Source organism: Notothenia rossii, assembly GCF_949606895.1.
Source record: "Notothenia rossii genome assembly, chromosome: 5".
Classification (NCBI taxonomy): Eukaryota; Metazoa; Chordata; class Actinopteri; order Perciformes; family Nototheniidae; genus Notothenia; species Notothenia rossii.
This window is the reverse complement of record NC_136903.1, coordinates 55,036,833-55,063,058: the sequence shown is the minus strand read 5'-3', so window position 1 is coordinate 55,063,058 and position 26,226 is coordinate 55,036,833. Positions and strand designations below refer to the sequence as shown.

At 40.4% G+C, this 26,226-nt stretch overlaps 1 protein-coding gene across 2 annotated transcripts in view; it reads right to left on the bottom strand.

Moving 5' to 3' along the window:
- Positions 1-278: 278 nt before the first annotated feature.
- The window catches only part of tomm34 (translocase of outer mitochondrial membrane 34), a 28,905-nt gene continuing 2,957 nt past the window's right edge, over positions 279-26,226 (bottom strand). For both annotated transcript variants that reach the window (XM_079682294.1, XM_079682293.1), the window contains exons 2-8: positions 20,433-20,583; positions 19,684-19,783; positions 17,282-17,434; positions 11,359-11,531; positions 9,163-9,310; positions 4,217-4,343; positions 279-1,971 (exon numbers count right to left, since the gene is read on the bottom strand). In XM_079682294.1, coding sequence (XP_079538420.1) covers positions 1,873-1,971; positions 4,217-4,343; positions 9,163-9,310; positions 11,359-11,531; positions 17,282-17,434; positions 19,684-19,783; positions 20,433-20,562 — 930 coding nt within the window. In that variant the 5' untranslated portion in view covers positions 20,563-20,583 and the 3' untranslated portion in view covers positions 279-1,872. The remainder of the gene's footprint in view (positions 1,972-4,216; positions 4,344-9,162; positions 9,311-11,358; positions 11,532-17,281; positions 17,435-19,683; positions 19,784-20,432; positions 20,584-26,226) is intronic.

Genomic DNA, 26,226 nt, shown 5'->3' with positions numbered 1-26,226 from the left:
CCGACCGCAACCCCGGTGTCTATAGCGTGTGGACGGAAGCCTTTTTTGCGATTGCGTATGCGTTTTACCGTTATCGTCCTAGTGTGGCCGGGGCCTTAGGTACTAGGTAAATGTAGTAGAGTAAAAGGTTGATTGTTTACCTCTGAATTGTAGTGGAGTGGAAGTACGAAGTAGCACAACATTAAAATACTCAAAGTGAAATACCTCAAAATTGTACTTAAGTGTAGTGGTACTTTACACTTCTGTCTACTAGAAAGCAAATAAGCAAACAAAACATGGTGTGTTTATTCCTTACGTTTATTTGACGTTAAAACAGAAGCAGGCTGACAGAAATTGCAATTTACCAAGACAGCAAAATGTGATAAAACAAAGGAACTCCGATCTAAGAGTGGGGCTGCGGTCACTCTGCAGACAGAAGTAAGTTAAATGTGTTTCACAAACCTTCTCTACGCTAACTGGAGGTGTTCTGTCTTACTAACGCGTCAGCAGAGAGTGGCGCAGAGCAGGCGGAGGATGAGACAGGCACTTCAGGCAAGATGGAGTTTGCCGAGCTACAGCAGGATCACCCATGAGACATTTCACTACCTTTATTTTTCACAATAAAACAATCGGAGGAACGATATGGATAGTACTTTTATAAAATGACCCCTCAGGACCGTTTTACTTGGTTCACATTGTTGACTTTCAAATGAGGAACAAACTGAGGCTCTGAACAAAACAAAAATATTACTCAGTGGAGTGACTCACGACGACTCTCGGAAGTCTAAAATGAGACAGGAGATAAGGTGTGGGCTGACAAGTATGAAACTTAATGGCAAAGCTTCAAAACTCATGAAAAAACATGTTATGTTGCCTTTGAGTGAAATCGAGGTTATCGTTATTAACAGTTTGATTAAGTAGAGTTCAAGTCAATTTGCCAGAATAATCCAGAAGTACATGAGAAGGAGCAAACATGGATGCTTAAGTGTGGTGTTAAGGTAATAAAACATGCTATAATGCCAAGGCAAAGTATTTTAAACCCTAACATGAAGAATCTCTGCAATCATTCCACTGAGAAACACACACTCACAAGCCTCAGGTACTTTATTCATCCTGCGTTGTGAAGAACATTCTGTGGAAAAAAGATGTTCGTAACTTTGAATTTAAACAGAGTAAACCTTTACTGATCACATTTTCTAAAGTGGGCTTCAATATGGAGTTTATTTCATGAAAAAAAGCCCCGGTGTTTATACTGAGAGACAATGGGTCCAACTGTTTCCAATGTGCTTTTTACTTCGTCTCATTACTTTTGGCTCTGTGATTGTTTCACACCTTTGTACATTGGATGTCCTAACCTTTACTGCATCACAATATATAAAGTAATAAATACCATAATAACATGGTAGTTATTCTCACCCCCTCCTACCTGGAACCTAACCAGCTGCATTTGATGTCCTGGCACTTGATGCCTCAGACATCAGCAAAAGGAACTGGGATCATGTGACCTAAATGTAAGAAGTCATACAAGTGGACTTTTCACATTTAAGTTTCTGCATTAAGCAGGAGCTCCACTTTAACAAATCATGTCGGTAAAGGTTTATTCTGATTTAGAATTATAATGCAATCATTCCAGCTCGTTTAAATACCATAAATACTCAGTGACACTGAAACCGCGTTTGTTCCAAAGACAGTAAACAGATCAAACGTGTGCTCGATGTGAGTGAGGCTTTGTGGGAAACGCAGGTCGAGTTTTTGACTTAAAGCGACCGAATGGTGTCGCTGCACGGCTGTTTTCCGGGCTCTTATTCTGAAACTAGTGACTTTGTTTCCTCTTGGTTGTGGACGCAGTGCAGTGAGCGACGCTTACACTCCCCCCCCCCCCCCCGACGCTCCTCACTTCCTGTGCGCCTCCTCCAGCAGCTTCATGGCAGCACAGTTGTTGGGCTCCACTCGGAGCAGCACGTTGATGCTGTCCTCGCAGGCTCGGATGTCCTGCAGGAATACAAGAGGACATTAAGGGTTAGGAACTGAAAGAGGCTGAGGAGAGCGGTAACACTCAAATCAAACATTTAGTTGCAGGTGTTACCACACATTTAAACATTTTAAATGTTTTTTTTCAAATTCAATGTTTTCCTCCCTCTTGTTCTGGATCACATTTATAGTAAACATTTGTATGTATTATATTTGACAGATGTATATATCACTTCTGCATTACTTGCACATTGGTCTTGTCTCATAATCTTGAACTATTTTATTTCTATTCAGTTTCTTCTTTGTTGAACTAAGTGGCTGCTAATGCTGGAGTTACACTTCACGTGCTGTCTATGCTCTGGAGCGACTGAGTGCAGCCTCTCATCATCAACGAGGGACAATAACACAGGAACATGCAGCGGAGTGTCACAGTGCCGTATCCAACTTTACTACTACAGAGTCCAGTTTGTTTCGGTAGGTTCGTTAGCAAATAGCTGGCACAGCATAAACCGCTAACTTGCTTGCTAGGTAAGTTAAACACACTTTGAGCTTCCAGATGTTGACTTGTGGCCTGCTGCCTGCAGCTCTCCTGAGCCCACCCCCCCCCCACAGCTGGCTGAAGACAGAAGCTCCGGGCTGTCAGAGGCCACAAGGGAGATCAATCGAGTATCTCAAATCTTTCCAGGGAGCGTCAAGATGATTATTAATTTTTAAAATCTAGAACTGTTGACATTTATGAAAGACAATAAATACAAGTTGTTGATCTTTTTATGTAATGGCTTTATTTTTTGCACAAAACTATCGATAAATACACTTATTGATAAGCTGTACCAGTTTCCGTAGGGATGGGTACCGAAACCCGGAATTAAACAGCCCCTGGCTACATTTTTAAAGACTGTGATATGGATAAGCTCTGATATTATCGGTATTGGTACTGGAGAAATAAATACATTTGAGAATAATATATATTATATACACGTTTTGATTATATAAATGTGGTAGTAGGCCTGTCAAGATAATACATTTGGTTAGACGATACATTTTCCCGGAAATTATTGCGATAAACGATAATATTGTGGGCACCGTTGTAAGACCATTTTAGACCACTGACAATGATAATATATAATAATTCAAGTACATCCTTTTTTATTGACATTCAACATTGCAAATGAAATGTGAAATAATTTTTAAATATATAAATTATATATAATAAATAAATTCAATTATAAAACATTTATTAAATAAATCATACACGACCAAAACAATAAATTAAATAGACTCCCTTTGAAAACAGAGCTCCCTTGTGGCCAAAACACGCAATTGCATTTGTGAAAATGCAGTAGTAAAAAATGTTTTTATTTATTTAAATAAAGTAAGTCGGGACAGTGGGGGTAGGTTCGCCTCGTGGATTTGTCTTAAATCCAAAAGATTCCTACACCGGAGATGTGGAATTAGGTTTTGCAACCAATTCCATTTAACTTCAAATTCCCCTCGAGTAAGTCACACGTTGTCTCCTGCTTGTCTCTATAGTATTCATTTGGCTGCTGTACGCGGAGTGTCCTGACCTGGCTGTGTGTGTGTGTGTGTGTGTGAGCCCCGCCCCTCACAGCGCGCCTGGCCGGCAGACACAGCGCACCAGGCTAAAATGCTGGTCACATCCTTATGTAAACAAACACGCATGTAAGCGGCAATTTATCGAGGTCAGAAAAGTTATCGAGTTCATTTTTATTTATCGCACGATAACTCAATTAATTGCTTATCGCAACAGGCCTATGTGGCAGAGCAAAAGTACATAAGCTAAAGTACTATCTTATCTTATCTTACATGATTTACCTTTGAATTATTGTGGAGTAGAAATACAAAGTAGCAACATTTTTGAAATACTCAAGTACAGGTCCTCGAAATTGTACTGAAGTACAATACAAAATAATAATAATATACTTTATTTATTTGAGATCTAAATAAAGCAACGATAATTCGATTCTAATTTGTTTAGTTTTTCCCTTTAAAAAACAACAAAAAGTACCGATTAAAATACTGTTAAAGTACCAGATCAAATAAGCAGTACGGATAAGAGTAGTAGTACCATTAAAATCTAAACGATACCCATCCCTAAGTATCCCTAGTGTTGAATACTGATGAGTAGAAGCTGCTGGAGGAGAAACTACAGGAAATATCAAGAGGGGAATATGATTTTAATGTGTGCCCTGCACATTTAAAACCAACATGTGATTATTGTGCATGTGTGTGAAGGTTGGGCGCTCACCTTGAGCCCCAGGTAGGCCTGAGACTTCCTGTAGAGCGCCTTGATGTTCCTGCTGTCCATCATCAGAGCCTCGTCACAGTCTCTGATGGCATCTCTGTACTGCTTCACCGACACGTAACACAGCGCCCTGGTCACAAACACAAAATCTAATTTATTCAAACTGTTCTGTGAAGCAGTATGTAATTATGGTGTCCGAAGGCACTACAGATATAAAATCGTATTATTGTTTTTCCCCTGTTTTAAAAATTGTCATTGGCAATGAAAAGTCATGTGTCATAACATTTCTGTGTCTTATTTATTTATTAAATGTGTTAAGCTCCCTTAACCCAATACATTTTCCTCCACAGGAATTTCGGCAGGTGTTTTTTAAAATATATTATTTATTTTAAGGACGTTAGAGATGTCACAAGAGCCAAGACTGACACACTATTAACAGATCTGGAAGACGCTGCATCTTTTTGTCACAGCAATTAGAATATAGAGTCAATGATGACCACAAACTTTATTCAAAGATTGATAAAAAAAAGTGTAAATTTAAGTACATTGATTTTCTAGATTTATGGCATCGAATTGGTATAGAAAATCATGGAATAAGGTATTACCGTAATTTTCGGACTATAAGCCGCGCCTTTTTCCCTATTTTTCGACGCTGCGGCTTATATAACGGTGCGGCTAATCTATGGATTTTTACAGCTAACGGCCAACACCTTTAACTCTATGGGCTCTATGGCCGGTCCGCGGACCCCCACCTTTAAGCGGCGGGTTCCAGCAGGAAAAGCTGGAGGCCGGAAAAGAGTGAGACAGGTAGCGCGCAAAAGTAAAAGTGGAACCGAGAGTGGTATGCCGCTGCTGCGGCTTATATTCAGGTTCGGCTTATAGTCCGAAAATTACGGTAGTACAGACTAATAGATTGGTAGTTTTGTGACATTGCCATCTCAACCATAGTTCCAGCCAACAGTAACACTACTCCTCTATGAGGATTATAAAGTGATTCAAATCTTCAGATATGAATGAGGACGGTACCCACAGTTTCCGTTAGCCGGTAATTCCCGGACTTTGACCGGTAAAATATGCTGAAGACCGCCAAATCTAAATCTCTCCGGTCAAAATAATTTCCCCTCAGCGCAATACCGAATCAGTTGCGCCACTTATGTGACAGACAAGAATATTCAATTCTAATGTCTAACACTTAATGTGGAGAAAGAGATGTTCTGTATGGGTTGATTGCCATTGTTATTGTTGTTATTGTTATCATCATGCGTCGCTTTCCACCTTCTTCTCCATTAGGACTCAGATGAGGGTGTTGCACTTTTCTTTCTCTTTTCCTTATACATGTGATGTTTTGGTGTTGTTTTGTTTCTTTCCGTTAACCGTCAAGTTGGAAATAAGTTGATGGCAGACCATCTATTTGTATTTTTTTAATTTTTTTTTAGAAAGGGGCAGGTCACATAAGATTTTATTCTTCTCCCTGCTCCTTTTCACTCAATGGTAGAGTCATGTTTTGTGGCAATTATTATACATTTGGTTTTGCGTACCATGAGCTGGACAAATAAAAATCAAATCAAATCAAATTGTGCGTTGATCTGTTGGTAATGCCTCGGGGTTCCGGTGGGCATGTAAACAAATGCATAATGCTGCGCTATACTTTGCGGCCGCACCCGGTTGCATAGCAAAGCTTATTGTTTAGGTGTCTTGATAAGCAGGTATTCATATCATTAGCTAGATCTGATCAATATGGACATAAACGCGAGTGAAGTATAATCTGACAGGAGAGAGAGATCAGCTGCTGCTGACAAGTCGACACGCAGCTCTGCCTGATCACCTGCCGAGGTGAGCGGAGCAAAACACACACTTCAGGTTAGAAAATCACACTTAGCTATTTTAATTACCTCTCAAACTACTACTAGTTATAGATATGTTTATTTTTACTGGATCCGCGAGCTGCATGATACTGGCGGGCTGTCAGGAGAGAGAGAGCGCTCCGTTTATTATTCCCGTGTTATAAGTTACTGTACACTTTTGAATAATGTAGTTAATATACTATCAGGGTTCATACACTTTTTCACCAATGATTTTCAATGACTTCTCCATGATCTTTACCTAATTTTCCATGACTGAAAAAGATTACTCTTTCTCGGTGGTACCACTGAAAAGGGTTTATTTTAACATGGAACAGGACAATAAGGTCAGCAAGCATATGAAACATGTTGTGCCTATCTAAAACAAATCAAATAGTAGGCTTACTAGCTTCTACACTCTAAAGCAACTGTAGTCAGGGATGCAAACTCATCAGGTATGAAAAAGGTGACAAGGATCCGAGCCCCCCGACCCCACAGAATATCGGCTTTAAAATGAGGAATAACAGAGGATTTTAGCAATCAGAAAAACTAAAGCAGCAGTTGTAATAATAACAAACGCTAAAGCGTCACATCTAATAGAAATATATAAAAGCATTTGTTTTAATTGTGTAGCAGTCAGTTTATTTTGAAAATGTAATACCTTTAGTTACTTTACAGATGTAAATGATGTGAAATATAATCAAGTGTTAAATCAGACTTTAGTTCCACCTGGAGTAAATCCACAAGCTACCCTGCAGTATACAAAGTCATTCAAACTTTACCAGCTTTGAGAACACTTTAATGATCAATCATAAAACATATCATATATATTATTCTGAAATGGACCAATCTGCACAATGACTACTTTTACTGTCGCTACTTTCAGTATATTTTGATGATAATACTTTTCTACTTTTACTTGAGGAACATTTTGAATGCAGGACTTTTACTGTAACAGAGTATTCCTACACTCTGGTACTTCTACTTTTACTCAAGTACAAGATCAGAGTAATTCTACTTTTACTGAAGTACAAGACCTGAGTACTTCTACTTTTACTCAAGTACAAGATCTGAGTACTTCTACTTTTACTGAAGTACAAGACCTGAGTATTTCTACTTTTAATCAAGTACAAGATCTGAGTACTTCTACTTTTTCTCTAGTACAAGATCTATACTTATACAACCTCTGTTTATAGCCTATGAAAAAAACTATTCGAAAATGAAGGCTAAAGCTAACGTTAGCAGGTAGTGACAATGTATGCTAGTTAGCTAGCTAAACGATTATTATTATTATTATAATATATATATATATATATATATATATATATATATATATATATCAGTGATGCAAATTAGTCGCTTTTCGGGACCTCCCGCTTTTTTAACGCTGATTTGGGTGACTTGTGTAATTCGTGGAGAACCGAAGAGTTTTCGTTTTGGGGGGGGGTCAGAAAAAAAGAAGAAGAAATCTAGATCGCAAAATAATTAAACAAGCGAGTGCCTGTTTTTCCTGGCCAAGGACAGGTTCATTGAACACAACATGAGCGTGACGTGTCTTCACGTGGTTATGTCTCGTCTGAAAGGAGTAACGGAGAGCACCGGAACGCCGCTCCAGCTCTTCAAATATTGCAGTAGGCCTACCCAGCGCCATATAGATAGAATATGGCGCTGGGCCTACCCATAAGGAGCTGTACACATGCCGCAGTGTTTGCGTGGCTGTGTCTTTAGTTGTAAGCCCAGTGGCGATCTGTTGTTATTAGCATCTGTTTAGCTAGCTATGCTAACGAATTTAAAGAGCTTTTCTCCAACCAGGAGGAAGAAAGCTCTCTCCTGAGAGGCTCAAATAACCTCAGGTTAAGGCACACCTTGATATGATCATTATAGTTATTAATGAGACATTAGAGACTAAATTAAAAACAGGTATAAAATACTATATGACAGTGACAAAAAAGTTGTTAAAAATAACAATAGAGTTTGAAAGGGGAGTGATTTGTAAAATATCCAAAAAGAAAAATCTGCTTACAGTTCTGTTTCATATGGGTGTTGAAAGAAGTACCCATAGATCTCCTCATGTTGCTCTCAAAGTGCACCAGATTGATGCTTTTAACTTCAATATTTAAAAAAAAATCTTCCTGGGGGAGCATGCCCCCGGACCCCCCTAGAGGAGGTTAGGTCCCCCCCACCCATTTAAATCATGTTCACATGGATAGGATACTAAATACATTTGCACACATCTTGTGTCCATATCTTTCTGTTTTGGTGGTCATGCCACAACCGTGCACGTGAATGCATGCGCGAGTCATGGTAAGATATCTGGATTAAGAGGTTGCTTGTTCTTTGCACAGCATGAAAGAAAGGCGAAATGAATGGGCTGTGATTTTTGTTTTTTTAAGCAGAGGTTGAGTTCAATCATTTGTACGGCCCTCGGAGGAGGTTGTAAAAATTGAAAGGAAAAAGGTTCCCCACCCCTGATGCAAATAATAATAAAAACCCTTGATTTATAACTTAACATCTCTGTCTCCTATTGATCTGAGTATATTATAAAGAATAGCCAGTTAATTGAAGCATTATAGCACAGGCCTTTGTCAGATGGTATATTACGCTGTTTTTTTTCTGCTTCGAATAGTTCTCTCTTTTTTCACCATACCTATGTTTGCATCACTGATATATTATATTATTATACGATAATATTGCGACAGAAAAACGTTTCAGTTTACATCACGCTCTGCTGCTCCGACAGCGAGCTCTGCTCTGAACATCTGAACGGCCCGTTCTAACAGCTGTTCACCAGCGGTCCAGTCTGTGCCATAGTGACTCCGGGCCGCACAGTTACTGTTAACGAACGCACCGTAGGTAATGTAGCGTCTGGAGTTAGACCCTCATTTTCCAGGGCCTGGAATTTGCATTTTGAATTTCCATGAGTGTTCCAGGTTTTCAATGACCGTACAAACCCTGTACTATAATTTGTTTGTTTAATATCGAATCATATTTACAAATAACAAAGAAGACCTTTGACCGGCACTTTTCCCATTTTGTCCGGAAGATTTAAACTTTAACGGAAATGTTGACCAGCAAAAAGAAATTCTAGCGGAAACTCTGGGTACCCACCGGTTGGTGAAGGTGGTGGGCTCGGTGGGGTTGAGTTTGAGGCTCTGGCTGTACTTCTCGATGGCCTTCTTGTGTTCGCCTTTCTTCACCAGAGAGTTGCCTTCTTCTTTCAGGAGCTGAGCTTTCTTCACATCTTTATCACTGAGAGCTGACAACAGGAGGGAAGAACACAAGGTCATATCAGAAAAAGATCCAAATCAGAATTTGTGCAGAAAATAAGTGAAGTTTATCTAAATTCTAAAGGTTAAGAGCTGTGCAGTTTTAAAGTGGCGGTATTGTGCTCAAATGTGAAAAAGTGCCATAAAATGCATTAACATCTAAATCAATTTCTCAAACTACCTCTTATACAAAGAAGGTCCTTTTAGATCAAGGGTGGGGAACCACCGGCCCCCGGGCCATATATGTTCCGCGAGACCATTTGGTGCGGCCTTCGAGGTAATTTATAAACACACGCAACATTTTTTTTTTTTAAATCTTGGCTGCAAAAAATTAAACAAGCGAGTGCCTGTTTTTGCCTGTCTCGTCTGACAGGGGTGCAGTTCTGACGGAGAGCACCAGAACATCGCTCCGGGACTTCAGAAATTGCAGTACCCATAAGGAGCCGTACACATGCTGCAGTTTGTGCGTGGCTGTGTCTTTAGTTGAAAGCCCAGTGGCGATCTGTTCATCTGTCATACTGATCATACAGTCAATAACTTTGTTGTTATTAGCATCTGGTTAGCTAGCTATGCTAACAAATATAAGAAGCTTTTTCTACAACCAGTGAGGTAAAGGCACCACTTTATATGATCATTATAAAAAAAAATAAGAGAATAAAGTAAACCGGTATAAAATACTATATGACAGTAAAAAATAAGTTGTTATTAATAAACAAGAATAAAGTTTGAAAAGAGAGTGATTTGTAAAATATCCATAAAGAAAAATAAATTTGCTTACAGTTCTGTTTCATATGGGTGTTGAGAGATGTATCCATAGAGCTCCTAATGTTGCTCTCAAAGTGCACCAGATGGATGCTTTTAACTTCAATATTTAAAAAAGATTATCTTCCCGGGGGAGCATGCCCCGGGCCCCCCTAAAGGATGTAAGGTTTCTCTCTCCCCCCACTTACATCATGTTCACATGGATAGGAAACTAAATACATTTGCGTCCATATCTTTCTGTTTTGGTGGTCATGCCACAACCGTGCACGTGAATACTCGAGTCATGGTAAGATATCTGGATTAAGAGGTTGCTTTTTCTTTGCACAGCATTATTTTTAAGCAGAGGTCAATAATTTGTATGGCCCACTGAGAATGCTGAAAAAATTGAAATGGCCCTTTGAAGCTTTCACACGAAGTACTTTGCAGTACTTAGTTCATCAGAACTTAGTTCATCAGAACTCTTTAGTTCTCATGAACTAAGTACAGATCGCGTTCACACCGGAATAAGTCCCTGGGGGAGGATTAGGCAAATGAAGCCGCTGACGTCACTTCGTCTTCTTCTGCTGCTGCTGCTGCTGCTGCTGCTGCTGCTGCTGCTGCTGCTGCTGCTGCTGCTGCTGCTGCTGCTGCTGCTGCTGCTGCTGCTGCTGCTGCTTTAGGTTTACTGGCAGGCCGCAAACAACTTCACGGCGTACACTGCCACCCGAAGTCCCCAGGGTTGGGGACTGGCTTCAGTAGAAGCTGCTGGGACTCCCAGCAGCTTCTACTGAAACCTTCCGAGTAAATCGCCAGAACGCCGACACCTCCTCATCTCCACCGCTCCCATGTTTTCTTTTGTGTTGCCATAAATTAGTCTCTCCCTGTTGGTGCGCTGGGCTAATGTTAATGCTAATAATGCTAATGCAAGTAAATACAATGGCGGCATCACAAAACTTTTTGGGAGTTTTACGGGGCGTGGTTTGCAATCCGCCCAGCAAATCAGAAATGGGAGCCTTTTTCTCCCATTAAAGTACCTGCTCTCTAGGAGGGATGGAAAAGGGGGTGGGAAGGTTCTCATGAACTAAGTTCTAGTTCTACTGGGAAAAGTACTCCAGTGTGAAAGCGCCTCTTGAGAGGAAAAAGGTTCCCCACCCCTGTTTTAGATACATAAAAAGACAAATCATATTTGTGATCATGGGCATAAAGAAGGAGCTGCATAACCGTGTAGTTGCCATATTGGGATTTGGTTGAATTGTGCAGAATGAGAGGACACAACAGAAATCTTAAATGTCCTCACCAGGTTTGCTGGTTTGTTGGGTGCCGTTCTGTGTGGGTGCAGCATTTGGTGGCGCTGCGTTGGCTTGGGCTTTCTGAGCAAGTTTTTCTCTTACAGACATGGGAACGGCGGGGATGGGAGGAAGCTTTTCCCTCCATGACAGACCGTCTGCCTCTGTGAGCGCCTTCGTCATCCTAACAAATAAAAGAAGAAATGTAAAAAGGATGGGAAAATAATCTGAATCATATTATTTAGTTCTTTAGGTGTAAAGATACAATCCAGGCTTCTTTCACCATCAGAGAGTGCAGTTCAAAAAGTAGCATGTGCTACAACAGGTTGACAAACACTACCTTATATGTAGATAGATAAGATATATAAAAGCACAAAACACACTACATTGTGAATACAACTTTTTTTTGCAATTTGTTCTGTAATGAAAAACCTTAAGAAAGATGTATCCAACAGCAGATACAATTTTGGAGAAACCGACAAGAGTACCAACAATATACTGCAGTAAAACGGTGCACAAGCTAAACATTGTTTAGCTAAAGTTTACACTATATTTAAAAATGTTTAACTGATAACTTTACCCTGAGATGGCTGTTTCTAGAATTAACTGAAGATATGTTCTGCTCTACTCAAAGCCACCAGACTCCGTTGTCATTTGACCTTGTAGTACACAGGAGAATACCGCTGCCTTGATGGGTTTGTTTGTTTGTTTGTGCTAATATGTTACTTGTTTTGCTGTAGGTGTTTTTTAGTTATTAAAAAAGTAACGTTTGAATTCATCCAGTTAAGCCCCGGGCCTGTTTTTCAGGCCTCAGGCTCGAAAATGACATTCCCAGAACAAATGACTATATCTTAACTTCTAAAAAGGTTAAATTAATTATCTTTGTTCTCAAAGCAATGATAAACCTGTGAGTTGGATGTAGAAAAGTCAGAATCAATATAGAATTTTTTTATTTTGAAAAGGTCCCATGTCATGGCCATTTCTACTGATCATAATTCCATGGTTGAGGTCTACTAGAATAGATTTATTTTGTGCAATTTTCCAAAATCAAATTGGTTTCTCATACAGCATCTCTGTATAGTATGTGTATTCACTCTGTCCTAAACGGCTTGTTGGATCTCTTGCCCCCCCTCCCTATGAGCCCAGTGGCCGTCTGCAAGACACAGCTAAGCCCAGCCCGAACACACACACCATTATCTCATTAAAAATGCACATATTTTAACACATTTCAGGAATCGAAATCTGAACTTTGAGGTGCTAGCTAAACCCTTCTGTTCTCTGGATGACAGCTTGAGCATCGACGCACTCCGTGAAGGTATTTCATGTTCGGGGTCATTTGTTTTTTGTATAATCTTGCTTCGTGCAAGTGACAATTGTTGTCGTCTTCTCTGTGAACGTTTTTTTCGCCGTTCTTTTGCCATTTTGAGATTTCAATTTCTAGCGGAAAGCTAACCAGGAAGTGTTTCAGCACACCACGTGACGCATCTGAACGAATCATGTTGTCAGAAATTGACACCAACCAAAGAGATTTTGTTTCTTGGTTTAAGACCCCTTTGTACTTTCACGATTGGTTGCGGATACAAAGGAAATGACCATATTTGGATCCGATGAGATTGTGCAGGAGAGACACAGCTTTCCAACGATATCTCTGTTGACATGGTGCACACAGCGGTCGCGGTACTTTATGTTACGTTAGAATGCTAACTTTTGGTGAATTTAGGAGAAATCTACTGACGCAAATAGACAAACTATAGTAAAATAAACACTTAAATGTGTATTTTGTACGTTTTCCTTCCAAAAGCCTGAAAGAAAACATGTTATAAAATCAAATTAGCACAAAATCTCAAAATTGACCAGTACTTGAAAAACAATGTTTTTGCCTGCTGTGTCTCGCCTTAAAGAGCAACTTCCAGGTTAAAGACACCTGTGAATAAATGTGTAGGAAAATGATGAATACACTAGATTTTCAAAAAAATATACAGAAATATACACGACAGTGACATCTGGCGTCATTTTTGTCAGAAATGTTCACTTCCGCATAAAAAGCCTCGGCACGTGACCTCACGCGTGTGACGTAACACGGGGGACACAAGGGGGAGAGCGGCCGGTGTAACGTATTAATAAACATGGATCCCAATGCTAGTTTCGACAAAGAAGAAGTTGAACATGAATATTCGAATGCATTATGACGGACCACAACCTTATAATTATGAGCCTGTTAAGTGTCCAAGAGACCAGGAGCAGCCAAGGATTAGAAGAAATAACGGCCATCGGAGAGAAATTGAGCTGTGGTGTGAAGAGAACCAGTGGAGAACTGGGCAGCTATCTTGGTGAGTGACCGGCGTTACATCGTCACATCACAACATTGTAAAGTTAGCTATCATATATCAGGCTATAACTAAAGTAGCATTGATAATATAGTAACGTTACTGGCAGGACTGTTGATAGTGATCCATAACAGAAACTAATGCGCAAGTATCAGCCGTATCTCGCGTTACCTAATGCAACTCCACACTACTGTGCTGTGTACCGGAGGAGAGACGCGAGATACGGCTGATACTTGACGATCTGGCGGAGAAAGGTTGTGGAGCCTCCGTTGATATGTCGTTGTAAATGGCTTGATGGAAAGCAGGTGTGTAGTCGGGGAGGGTGCACAGCTGATTGCAGCAGGTGAGTGGAGGTTGAGCCGGGAGCCAGGAGTGACAGCCACCACGCACACACAAACAACACAGACAGAGGGAAACAAACAAATACAAAGGAGACGGCTGGAGCAGTACAGCCACCACAGCGTTACCTAATGCAATGTCTTACGGTGCCGTGTACCGGAGGGGAGAGAGAGAGAGCTGCGAAGGGGGGGGGGAGAGAGAAGTAATACGTTCTCCTGATAAAGCTGTGGAGAGTATGTGCTGCAGGGAGGTGGATGCACAACGCACCCAGGAACGAACGCTAGCTCCGGTCCTTTTTACTGTGGACTCTATGTCCTGACAGGCTGTTATTTGTGCAACCTGCACAAACACAATACTGCACCATGATTACAAATGGTGAAATACAATGTAAAACTACAGAAAATTACCAGGTCCTTAAAACACAACCGCTCTACTCAACGCAACTCCACTATACCCGCGGTCAGAGAGCGGAGATGTGTCCCCTGTGTGATGTAATATGACGCGTTTGACGTATTACCTTAAAAAAAAGGCGTTTTTAAGAGCAGAGCTCAAAATTGCTCCTTTCCCTCTGAATTCCTGCCCTTATGTCTCGTAAAACATATCAAATCCTGCATTCACTTTTTTAATTGTAATTTTCAAGCAAGTTTAAGCATAAATGTAGAATAAATAAAAACCTGCAAGATGCTCTTTAAATGAACAACCGCGGATGTCTTGAAAGACTCTTTCGCTAAAGATTTTTGAAGGTATCCGCGTTCTTGTGACACGTAAATACTACGCTTCCTATGTTTTGGTGCGGACTGCGTTCACACCAGCAATGAACCTCTCCAGAGTTCGCAAGCAAGAGTTCCGAGACCACCTATTTTAGCGGACCAGAGTCCGGTTGTTTAGTTCACTTAAGAGGTCTCGGATTGTGTTCACACCGACCCAAATGAACCGCACCAAGCGGCTAAACGCACCAGGGTTAGATTCAACCGGACTATACAAGGCAGGTGTGAACGCACCCTTAGAGTTTTACTGCCTACAGGGTGTACTTTGAGGGTTTGTGACTCTGCAGGCCGTTCACATGCATAAAAACCTTCATAACACACAAGGGGACAGGTAATAACTGGAAAAGCATGACATGGGACCTTTAAAGTAAATTAAGATTGAACATAGTAAAACAAATGTAAATGATAGTGTCCGTCCAAAAGAAAACCATTACTTATAGTGAAATCAGGGTATATGCAGGAATCCTGAAGTCAAATTTAATACCTTTTAAGACCTTTTTTAAGACCCTTTCCATACATTTTAAGACCTCATCGCAACTTTGAGTTCTAACCGGTTACATTGGCAACACACTTTACTATATTGATTCTAAGATAGCAAAACTAAACAGAGTGCAGACAGACTACTGAAGCCTCCTTTCCACATGAACTTCAACCTCTCTGTGAAGGTCAGGTTTAATGCAGTATGCTGCTTTTTTGCTTCTGTAGACTCTGTGCTCTTTCATTCCAGTAAAACTCCTCAGAAACCATTAGAAACCAGTATTTGACCAATAAACAAAACAATTGACAAAACTTTGAACTATGAAATATGTTAAACTTTGGTGAGCTTCAGCGGGGTAATGCCATATAGGAGCTCCCTCACAAATACCCAGGGGTTAAATTGGGCTGGGGCTGTCCGGGGCTAAGCCCTGGCACATAGGACGATGCTCTGACGTCATCACCCTCACACATTTGTCATATGTTTACAAAAAAGGATATATATGTTAAGACTTTTCTCGTTCTTAATATAGACTATATTTAGGGTCTATATGTGTTGACTTTACTTTAAAATAGCAGATCTCTGTGACCGGATATAGTTTGGCTTAGACCCCGGCCCCACAAGGACGCATACGGTAAAACGCATACGCAAGCGTAAAAAAGGCTTCCGTTCACACGCATTCGATTCATTAATGTGTCCGTTCACACTAGACCGCTGGAAATGCTGGAAACTATGTAGTACATATGTCAGGCCTGTAAGTGGCGCTGCTGCCGCCCGAAATACACCAAAAGCAGCGAAGAAGACCCCGGAGCATGGTTGCCATGGTTGCCCTTCTGTTTATTCTCCGCGATGGACGGCGTGTTCTCCTGCTGTATCTCTCAGGTAGTCCACCAGCAGATGAAAAACACCCACCTCTCCGCCTCTTCCAAGGAACGAGGGGACCGTGCGGCAGTTTCCGTAAAAAAAATGTTCCGCCGGTCAACATTTCCGTTAAAGTTTAAATCTTCCGTACAAAATTAGAAAAGTGCCGGTCAGAGGTCGTCTGTTATTTATTGAGCTTTAAAACAAATTGATAACGACTCTGTTCTCTGTATAATAATATAATAATATTTAATAAACGGTGACTGCCTCTCTTTTCCTCCCCCTCTTCTGACAGCCCAGCAGCAGCAGGAGACGTGGGGAGAGGGAGGCGGGCTATTTCATCGTGATCAGAAAATGATCATATAGGGCACACACGGAGCCGTTGGACCCCCAGAGCGTTGCGTATGCCGGTCTACCCACCTTGGGACCCGTTACCGTAGTCGTTTAGTTCCACCCCCCCCCCCCCCACAGAGCGGAGCAAGGCAACGAAACTTAAAATAATAAGCAGCATTTTAGGGCGCGCTATGCATGGGGCCGCCTTGTGGGGTTTCCCGACATGTCGTTTCAGTAAATTAAAGGGTGTTTCATGTTGTCGTTGCGGTGAACCTTCTTAATACCTTGGAAAATGCCATTTAATACTTTTTAATAGCCTTAATTTCCGCTAAATTGATTTATCAACTTTTAATACTTTTTAAGACCCCGCGGACACCCTGGAAATCCACCCTTGAATGATGGGACAGTAGACTAAAAGCTTTAGGAATCCAAACTATAACATAGTTAAACCAGTCACTCCAGGGATCTGTGAGGTTTTTCTCTATGGAGTGGTGTGGCTTTTAGGATAGCATAGATAACAACTACAGTTAGCATTTGAAAAAGGGACGTCTTAATGCAAGTGAAGCAGTGAAAAAATTATGAATATAATCTATACTTTAATTTATATTGTTTTATCTGGGCCATCTTTTAGGTCTCTTTCTGAAATACGTTTTGCCTCTGCCCCCGTCCAGGGTTAGGGTTCCTGCTGGTCCCCATGTCCATTTCTTCAAACTAGGGGTATGCCAATCATCTACTCTAGGTAAAACACTGACTATAGATATGTACCTCATACATCCCCACTTCAAAGGATACAAACAATCCCCTGAAGAACGGGTTGAACATGCCCAGGTACCTGTTGGTGCCGTCATGAGCCGCTGCGATGTTGCAGTCGATCTGCAGAGCCGTCTTGTAGTCGACGTAGGCCAGCCTATAGCGCTCCAAAGCTTCGTAGGCAGCAGCACGACGGAGCAGGGACTTCACATTGAATTGGAACAGCTCCAGAGACCTGAGAGAAAAAAAATATCAATAGTTTACAGGTCAGATCCATAATAAGCAAGAAAACAGAAAAAGCTCTATCTCCGCACAAGAAAACATCCTTACTCCAACAAAATTACTGCTGGCATGAAATCAAACATGCTTCCGATTAGTGCTGGGCGGTATACAATATCATACCAAATACCGGAATTTTACCTCTATTAACCTGTTAAGCCCTGAGCCTGTTTTTCAGGTTTCAGGCTCAAAAATGACATGCCCAGAACAAATGAGTATATCTTCACTTCTAAAAAGGGGTAAATTAATTATATTTTTTCTCAAAGCAATGATAAACCTGTGAGTTGGATGTAGAAAAGCCAGAATCAATATAGATGTTTTTATTTTTAAGTAAATTCAGATTGAACATCCGTAAAAAAAAATGTAAATTATAGTGTCCGTCCAAAAGAAATTGGTGATTGAAACCTCTTTTTAACTGTTAGAGCCAATAGAATCGAGGGGAAGTTCCTAAATCCACCTACACGTTAGGGTTACTGAAAAACTGAAAATTAGGCTTATTGCCATAAATATGAAGATGGATTATCAGTAATAATTTCCAAGGGATTGGATTAATCTACAGCAGCATTTATATGCGTTTTAATAACATTGAACACAACTTGTTATCAGAAAACAGCAAAGGTAAGAAGTATTTGCCGTTTTGGCTATGTAAAGTGGAGTTGTGTTGTCTGGTTTTGCTTTCGCGAGTTTTGGTCGCTCAGTGATGATACTTATACCGTTGGAATCTCATATGATATCTAGTTTGTGCAGATCTGATGAAGTATAACATATTTTTACCGTGAGTTATGTGCGTTAGCTTAGCTTAGTGCTAATTCAGAGGCTCTGCGTTAGACTTGTGCTTTGTTTCAGTAAAACATTTTCATATCAGGTAGCCGAGTTTCTTCCCGTTAAGTGGGTATGACACATTCATAGTTTGTTAAATGTTAAGAAGCCCTCAGACGCTGTTTCTTGCAAGATGTTGCGGGAGCCCCCGGCTTAACAGGTTATGAGGGGACTCCTTTCACTTCTGCACCACTAAAATGCATGCTGGGGTACACACAAGAGTGCAGCAGTTACAAAGTGTTTAGCATTATATGTGTAGCTGAATGAAAAAATAGACACTGAAGACAATGACACTGTAAAAATGCGCTCCGCAACGAAAACTGGACCATAGGAATAATCATCACATGGATTAAGGATTGTTTACATTGGACAAGGATTGTTTTATGCACAACCCACACAGCTTTTTCTGGGAAAATAAGACATAAAAAGGGAACACTGAAAAATTATCATCGTGTCTGATGTTCCATCCCAAGATGGTGCTGAATGTGCACTTTACAGTTCCAGAGGAAAGGGATTAGTTTGTTTCGCAAAGTTTGTAGAATAAAAAAAATGGCATACATTGTGAAGTTGTTTCATGCATTCTTAATCCTTCACCACATAAGACTCATGAGGGCCAACAGCCGTAAATTGTTTGTTTGTGGGGCCAATAAGTATAATGTGGGAATATTTCCAATCATGGAAAAATACATAAATACCGCAAAACCATTTTGATTTGGAAACCTACCGTGATAAAAGTGTTTTATCATACCGCCCCAATCCTACTTCTGATCAATAATCACATTATTAATTTAAAAAAGAACACAGTGTTTCCGCTGCCCGTTAAACACCTTCATATTTATTAACCCATCGTACGTTCTTTCTCTAACACGTAATGAAGGGTATTTAGCGTTTTAGCTCCTTTGTTGTTAACATTGACCACCATTTTCTCTATTAAGTAAGCCAGCCTCCCTGTCTCCCTGCTGCGCTCTCCTAAAATCATGAAAATATGATTTATTTACTTTACAATGACAGTATTATGACAGTATTATGTAGCATATGTATTGCAGGACATGTGTTGGACAAACACTGTCGCACAGGCAGATTGCAGAGTAACAGCAGAGGAGACCAAGGGAATTTTTAATTCTTATATTGCACCACTTGGAACTAACTTGTGAATGCAAAAACAATGGAGATGATTATTAAATCCTTTTATACAATAACAGCAATAATATTAATTACAATGACAGCAATTATATTAATAATTAAACTATATAGAGTGATTTGTGAATAAGAATACTCATTAGATCAAACGTTTTCATTAATACACATTTTTCCCAGTATCCAATCGATACCCAACCATACAGACAACATCAAACATTTGAATAAGTCACAGATGATTACACTTACATATTGCAGTCTTTCACACACTCAGCACAGTTGCCATCTTTTAGATAGCTGGCTGCACGGTTTGAGTACAAAATGCCCAAATCCTCTGGCTCCTTTTTATCTGAAGAGACAAATTAGAGTTTTTAGGAGAAGCATTTTGCCAAACTGGGCTTGTAATCTCAGTCAATAATCATTTTGCAATTTCCATTTTGAGGACACGAAAGAATAGCAATGCCAAGTGATGAGATGGACAGTTATTATGATAAGATTTAGTAAAAGTGTCAGTTCCAATATATCTGTTATCAAAGTAGGCATGTTTATTAGTATTTTCAATGTGAAATATATGTTGATGGGAAATATTTTTTATTAAAAACGGTTGACACTTAGGTTTCTTTTTATTATTCAAAAAGTATTTCCCATAACTATTCATCTGCAAATTATTTCCTAGATAATTATCTAAGTAATCATTTAAAGTGTTTTGTCTATACAATGGGAAAAATAGTGACAAAAATGTATCTCCTGCTTTGCATGAAAAAATTACTTAAACCAATGTTATATGACATAAATATATATATTTTTTAATTGCATTTATATTTCTGTTGATTAGACAATTCATTATTCAACTTATGGTAGCATCTCTAATGTTCAATAGCCTTGTATCTACTGCATATGTGCTGTTCATCCATCTTCTGAATTTTTTATTAAACATGTTTAAGTTCCAACTGATATTTTGCATGCATCCAAACAGGTAATATGTAAGCAGCACTTACTGCACTTCTCCAGCTCTTTGATGGCCAGGCTGTAGATATTGATGGCCTCTCCATACTGGCCCGTCTTGAAACTTTCATTTCCAGCTTGTTTCAGCTCCGTCCAGGACTTAGACCTCTGTTTCTGAGGCATCTCTGCTTTTTAAATTGTTACCTGAAAAGATTAAACACTGGTTAACATTAGGGATACTCCGATCGCCAATTTTGGGGCCGATCGCTGGATTCAGTATCGGCTAGGGGTGTAACGGTTCACAAACATTTCGGTTCGGTACGTACCTCGGTTTTTAGGTCACGTTTCGGTTCGGTACGTTTTCGGTACAGCAGAAAAAATTATCATAAAACATTTTTTTTTTTTTTTTTTATTATTATTAAACTGTGAATATTCACTAAAAATAAATACAAAATATAATAAAATAAACATTAAGGAGCAGCATTTCAATGAACTGAAATAATCTGTATTTGAACTGTACTAGTACCTAAGCAGCCAGTTTGACATTATGACTTGCTTGTCATTGTATTTTCATGTTTTTTAAAGAAATGAACTTGTCCACATTGCTTGCCGAAAGGGCAGATCTGCTGGCACTAACAATGTCTCCTGCTGTGGAGAACACCCTCTTGCTAGGGACAGAGGTAGCAGAAACAGCCAGGTAGCGCTTTGCTAACATGGCAACATAAGGATATTTGGCGTTTGTAATAGCTTTGGCTCGGTCTGAACTTTTTGCGAGTGTTGAAGGCTTAAATGCTAGTGGGAGTTGGGTTTGTACTTCAGTCTCTTTTTTTTTTGGTACCGGTGATATTCGCTCTATGACGCGATGAACACAATGTGAGCAAATTACTCTGAATGCAAAAAGTTGTTCACGTTATATTTGTTTGGTATACAAGGGCCCACACCGAATAATTTCGGTCTGGGTACCGTTAATCCCATAGTATCGGCCGATACCGATCGCCGATCCGATCGAGTGGGCGGGGCCTATGGGGATCTTCAATTCAAAGTGATGTTTAAAACTCAGTTAATGGGGCTCATTCACTGACGCTTCCACAAACAATATTATTACATTCAAATGAAGTACATTATTGAAATTTACATTAACTTTGGATAATAACACGGGAGAAATGAGCAGAAACGCTCTCTTTTCCTCTTTCCTGACAGCCCGTCAGTATCTCATGCAGCTCACTGACCCAGTAATGAATGACCCGACAGTGAAGAATAAATATATTTATTAGGGCCGGGACTCGATTAAAAAAATTAATCTAATTAGAGGTTTTGTAATTAATTAATCGAAATTAATCGCATTTTTAATCACATATAAATATTTGACCTGAGAACAGTGAGAAGCAATTTTTTTCACATGGATTTTAGTATACCATTGAATTATGACTGAATACATAAGCTTAAGCAACAAAAAATTGTTGTTTTTTTCAAGGTGGTACTTAACCAAGACCAACAGAAAAGTGCAATTTTTGCCATAAAGTGTAGCAATAGCATATTTAGGAATATAGTACATTTCAGAGATTCAGGTAGCCTATAGGTAGGTAGAACTTCTGTAAACTATAACACTTTGTTTTTTAAGTAAAACACAATACTTTCAAGTACATTCAGAACATTGGAAACCCTGACTATTAGAAAACATCTCTCTGTTGCTTCAGAGGCCATAACAGACTTTGTTGATTTACCAACAGTTGATTTAAAAAATCTAATACATTTCAGTCCAACTCTCTCAATAACCTTGGCCAAAACAATAAACAGTTCAACATAAAGTGCCAGTTGCACCAACACCATAATAAATAGTTCAACATAAAGTGTACCATTTAAAATAAAATAAAAAAGTGCCAGTGATTGACCTCAATCCCTCCTATTCTTCCAATATCCTGATGAAAAATAAAGTCTCTCTGTTGCATAGGCCACTGTTTGATCAACGCGAATTGGGTGTGGGTCCTTGTACTCCGAGTCGGGCTAACGTCCACGCTAGCTGCTATATGTTTTCCATTGAGGTGATACTTGAGGCGCTGCGGTGATATGCAAATTCCTTTTTGCATAATTTGCAAACAACCGTGCTCTTATTGACGCTTCCATCCGTCCGTTTTTTAGAACAAAATGTCCCATCCACGGGGCCAACCAAAGCGGTCTCATCAGCTTCTTCGTTCATGTTTTACTATTGTTCACTGTGGTTTGTTGTTGTCTGAAGTCATGAACGTTAGTTGGTGCTCCAGTATAATCGGTACCCCTGAAACTCATCCAGTGAGAAACGTTCCGCGGTGCGAAAATAAGTTCGATTAAAATGCGTTAATTTTTGTGTAATTAATTCATCTTAATTAACGCGTTAAAGTCCCAGCCCTAATATTTATAACTAGTTTAGCTTGTTCCAGAGGTAGGTAAAATAGCTAAGTGTGTTAGGTCTAACTCTTACCCCTAGATTCCACCGGGTCCGTCTGCGGCGCGTTACGGCTGCGCCGCGGCCACTCTAGTCAATGGGTGCTATTCCACCACACACGGCTTGTTACGGCTCAGAAGCGCCTCGGCGCAGGGCTCCTCTCAAATTAGGATGAATCCTATTTTTGACGCGGCGCAGCCGTAACGTAAGGTTGGGCAGGCAGGAAGTGGGACGTTCAGAGCATGCATATATATATATATATATACACACACAAACTAATTTTGCAGACCCTATCCCTCCAAGTAGGAGGAGAAATGCCAGCGTTCTCCTCCGGTTTACAGGCACTGTGTAAATTATATATATATATAGAATAATTATGATGATGAATGCATTTTTTTAACACTAAAATACAGCAACACATCTTTGATTCATGTTGTTTATAACTGGAATATTATTATTATTACCAACTTTGTCTGTACAAAGTAGCCTGGCCAGGAAATATGCCCAAATCAACAAAAACTGCGAGCTGGCAGGCAAGACGCTCCGCTTCTGAAATGCTTCTGAAACGCACCCGGTAGGGTATGACCCCGGAGGAGGCCGGACCAAAACCGCGGCGTAGCCGTAACGCACCGCAGACGGACCGGGTGGAATCTAGGGGTTATGCCCGTTTCACACCAAGGTGGTTCCCGTTCTAGCTCCGTGCTAGAGCTTTTCTGGTTCGGAACCGGTTTTTATTTTCAGCCCCTGTTTTGTTCACACCGCCCAGAACCCGACTGGTGCTGCCGCTGCTGCGTCATGATTTCAGCGTTTATGATTTTCTCCCCAACTGCTTTATTGCGCTCACTACAACAACAATGGGGGACTGCGTTGGGTTGATGATCGTGTTGCTTTTAAATTATATACAAAGCCAGATTAAATTAAATAACGACTTCTCCAACCATATACTGTTCTCCAGAGTGCCGTGGTTCATTGTTTATTAATGTGTTTCAGCTGCATTTACCTACCGATGCAGTGCTGCTCTTCCACCGGAGTTTATTCTCCCGTTAGCTCCGGGTTAGCTCACACAGCAGCGGCCGCTCTAAAGTATTCACTGTCTGACTGTCACACAAGCAGCTGATGCATATCCCCAATTCCCCATAAGTGAATGTGTGTCAGTCTGAATTGACGCTGTTTGGCATCACAACGCTGTTATGAAAGTTTCTCTGGTATAAAATGGGTGATGTTAGCATAGCAACCAAAGCTAAACTGACTATCTTGACTACTTGTTGCTATCCTATTGTGGCATAAGCCGTTTTCTACAGGCACATTTCACCGACGTATTTTTCATTATGATTCCACTTGTTATGTATTGATTCCATCCGATAGCTGCTATAGTACAAAACAAAACGTCTGCCTGCTCTCCACAATGATCAATAACAGCCAGGGCCGGCCCGTAGCACTGGCGTTATAGATGTTCGCCTAGGGCGCCAGATCTGGGGAGGTGCTGCGCTGGTAGAAAAACATTTTTGACCGTTGGTGCTCATCCTAATTTTCGGCCTTGATGTAACAACATTTATAATCAAGTAAATGTAACACCCTTTTTTGACCCCGGTTACACTTTTCATTTGCCCTGTACGATGGGCGCTGTAAGTGATGAAAATGGGGCTTATCTGGCGCCCGTAGCTCACAGCCAAAGTGCGAGTGAGCTTGGGAGCGAATGAGGGAGAGAGGGAGGGTGCACCGGTACCGGCGCTGTTGTTATTAGAAGCTGGTGTTGCCTGCTCCAACGGATATTAGAAGAAGACGTTTCTACAATAATGTGGAGGGAGGGTCCTCTCCAGTCAGACTGAGAGGCTGATAACTACAGCTCGGTGAGGTAAAGGACTCTTGAGTGTTTAGATAGTTCACTTTAGTCTAAGTCAGGGGTTTTCAAAGTGTGGGTAGGTTAGCCTCCCCTCAGAGAACATAAGAACAGACGCGCCCCCCCTCCCAATTATTATTGCTGTTATTATTATCATTATTGTTGTTGTTGCTATAATGCAGGGGTATTCAATTGCATTTCAAAGAGGTCCAGTAAGACAAAATGTAATTAAATGCTCTGTTTTCGCTGTCTACCTTCCGCCATTTGAGATTACTCCGACTGTTTCTCTCCTCTTGTCGTGTCTCTGTGTGTTTGAATCTATCGTGCTGACTGCACCGATTTCATTGGCTGAGTAGCGTCACCTCCTTAAAACATTAAACAATAACTTTTTAAAACCTTTTTATTTTTATGTTTTAAACATATTGTATAAAACTCCCCCACTACTTGGACTATTCCTTGCACCCCTCTAGAATAAGCCCGAATGGTCTCAACCATATTGCATCAGTAACGTGCAGTTGTTATTATAACAAGATCGCAAGGACGCTGGTAGCGATCGGAAAATTGAGTGTTGTTCAGTTTGTGTGTTGTGGAACATGCGTGTCCGTGCATGAAAATATACCACACACCCAATTACAATTGCATGTTCAATTCACTACCCTGGACGTTAATACAGTTGTTAAAGTTGGAACAGCCTGTGGACAGCCGTTCTTCCTTGCATGTCAGTCGCCGATACCTTCTTACAGAGGACAAGCATATCTAGCTGCAGCACGACCCGTATATTTCCGCACGCCGTGTTCTCAAGACATTTTTTTTTTAACATTTTCAACATGGTGGATAAATCCTTATATGCTCCCGGTAACACACTGAACGTCAACTTTGCCTCCTTATTACACTCACCCCTACTTGAGTGGGAACAATGAGTCTGCGTCTTTGATGCACAGAGGAATAAACGCAGATCATCCTCTGGCTGCAGCCTTGACCAGTACTTGCTTTTGATCAAAGTCAATGCGGAAAACCTACACTCACACAGGTAGGTGGAGGTGAAGGGAATGAGCACCTTTACAGCCTTTTTGGCGAGGTGGGGGAACTCGGTCTCCACAGACAGCCACAAGTGGGCAAGTGTCACTTTACTTGTCTTTTTCTCGTTCTTTTGTGTCTCACGCTGCGCCTCCCCTGAAGCTCTCTGGCGCCCCCCAGGGGAGGCGCGCCTCACACTTTGAAAACCGCTGGTCTAAGTTATCTCAGTGGGTCTCAAACGGTTTGGTCACAATTTATGTAAACAAATATTTCAAAGGCACTCCTTTATAATTATTGGGATAAAACAGGTTTGAAATCATTTCAATGTATACTATAGGACAGTAAACCAAAAATATTGTTTTAAACTGGAGAGATTAAAAAAAATGCACGAATAAATAAATGTTAATAGGTCAAATAAGATATGAATGAACAACAAAAATAAAATAAGTTACATTTATTTGTTATTGGCTATGGTAGGTTATTGGTTATGTTCACATACTTATTTGATTAATAAAATGTAAACCAATCTTTTTCATATGGGTGTTTAGAGTTGTACCCCCTAGATCTA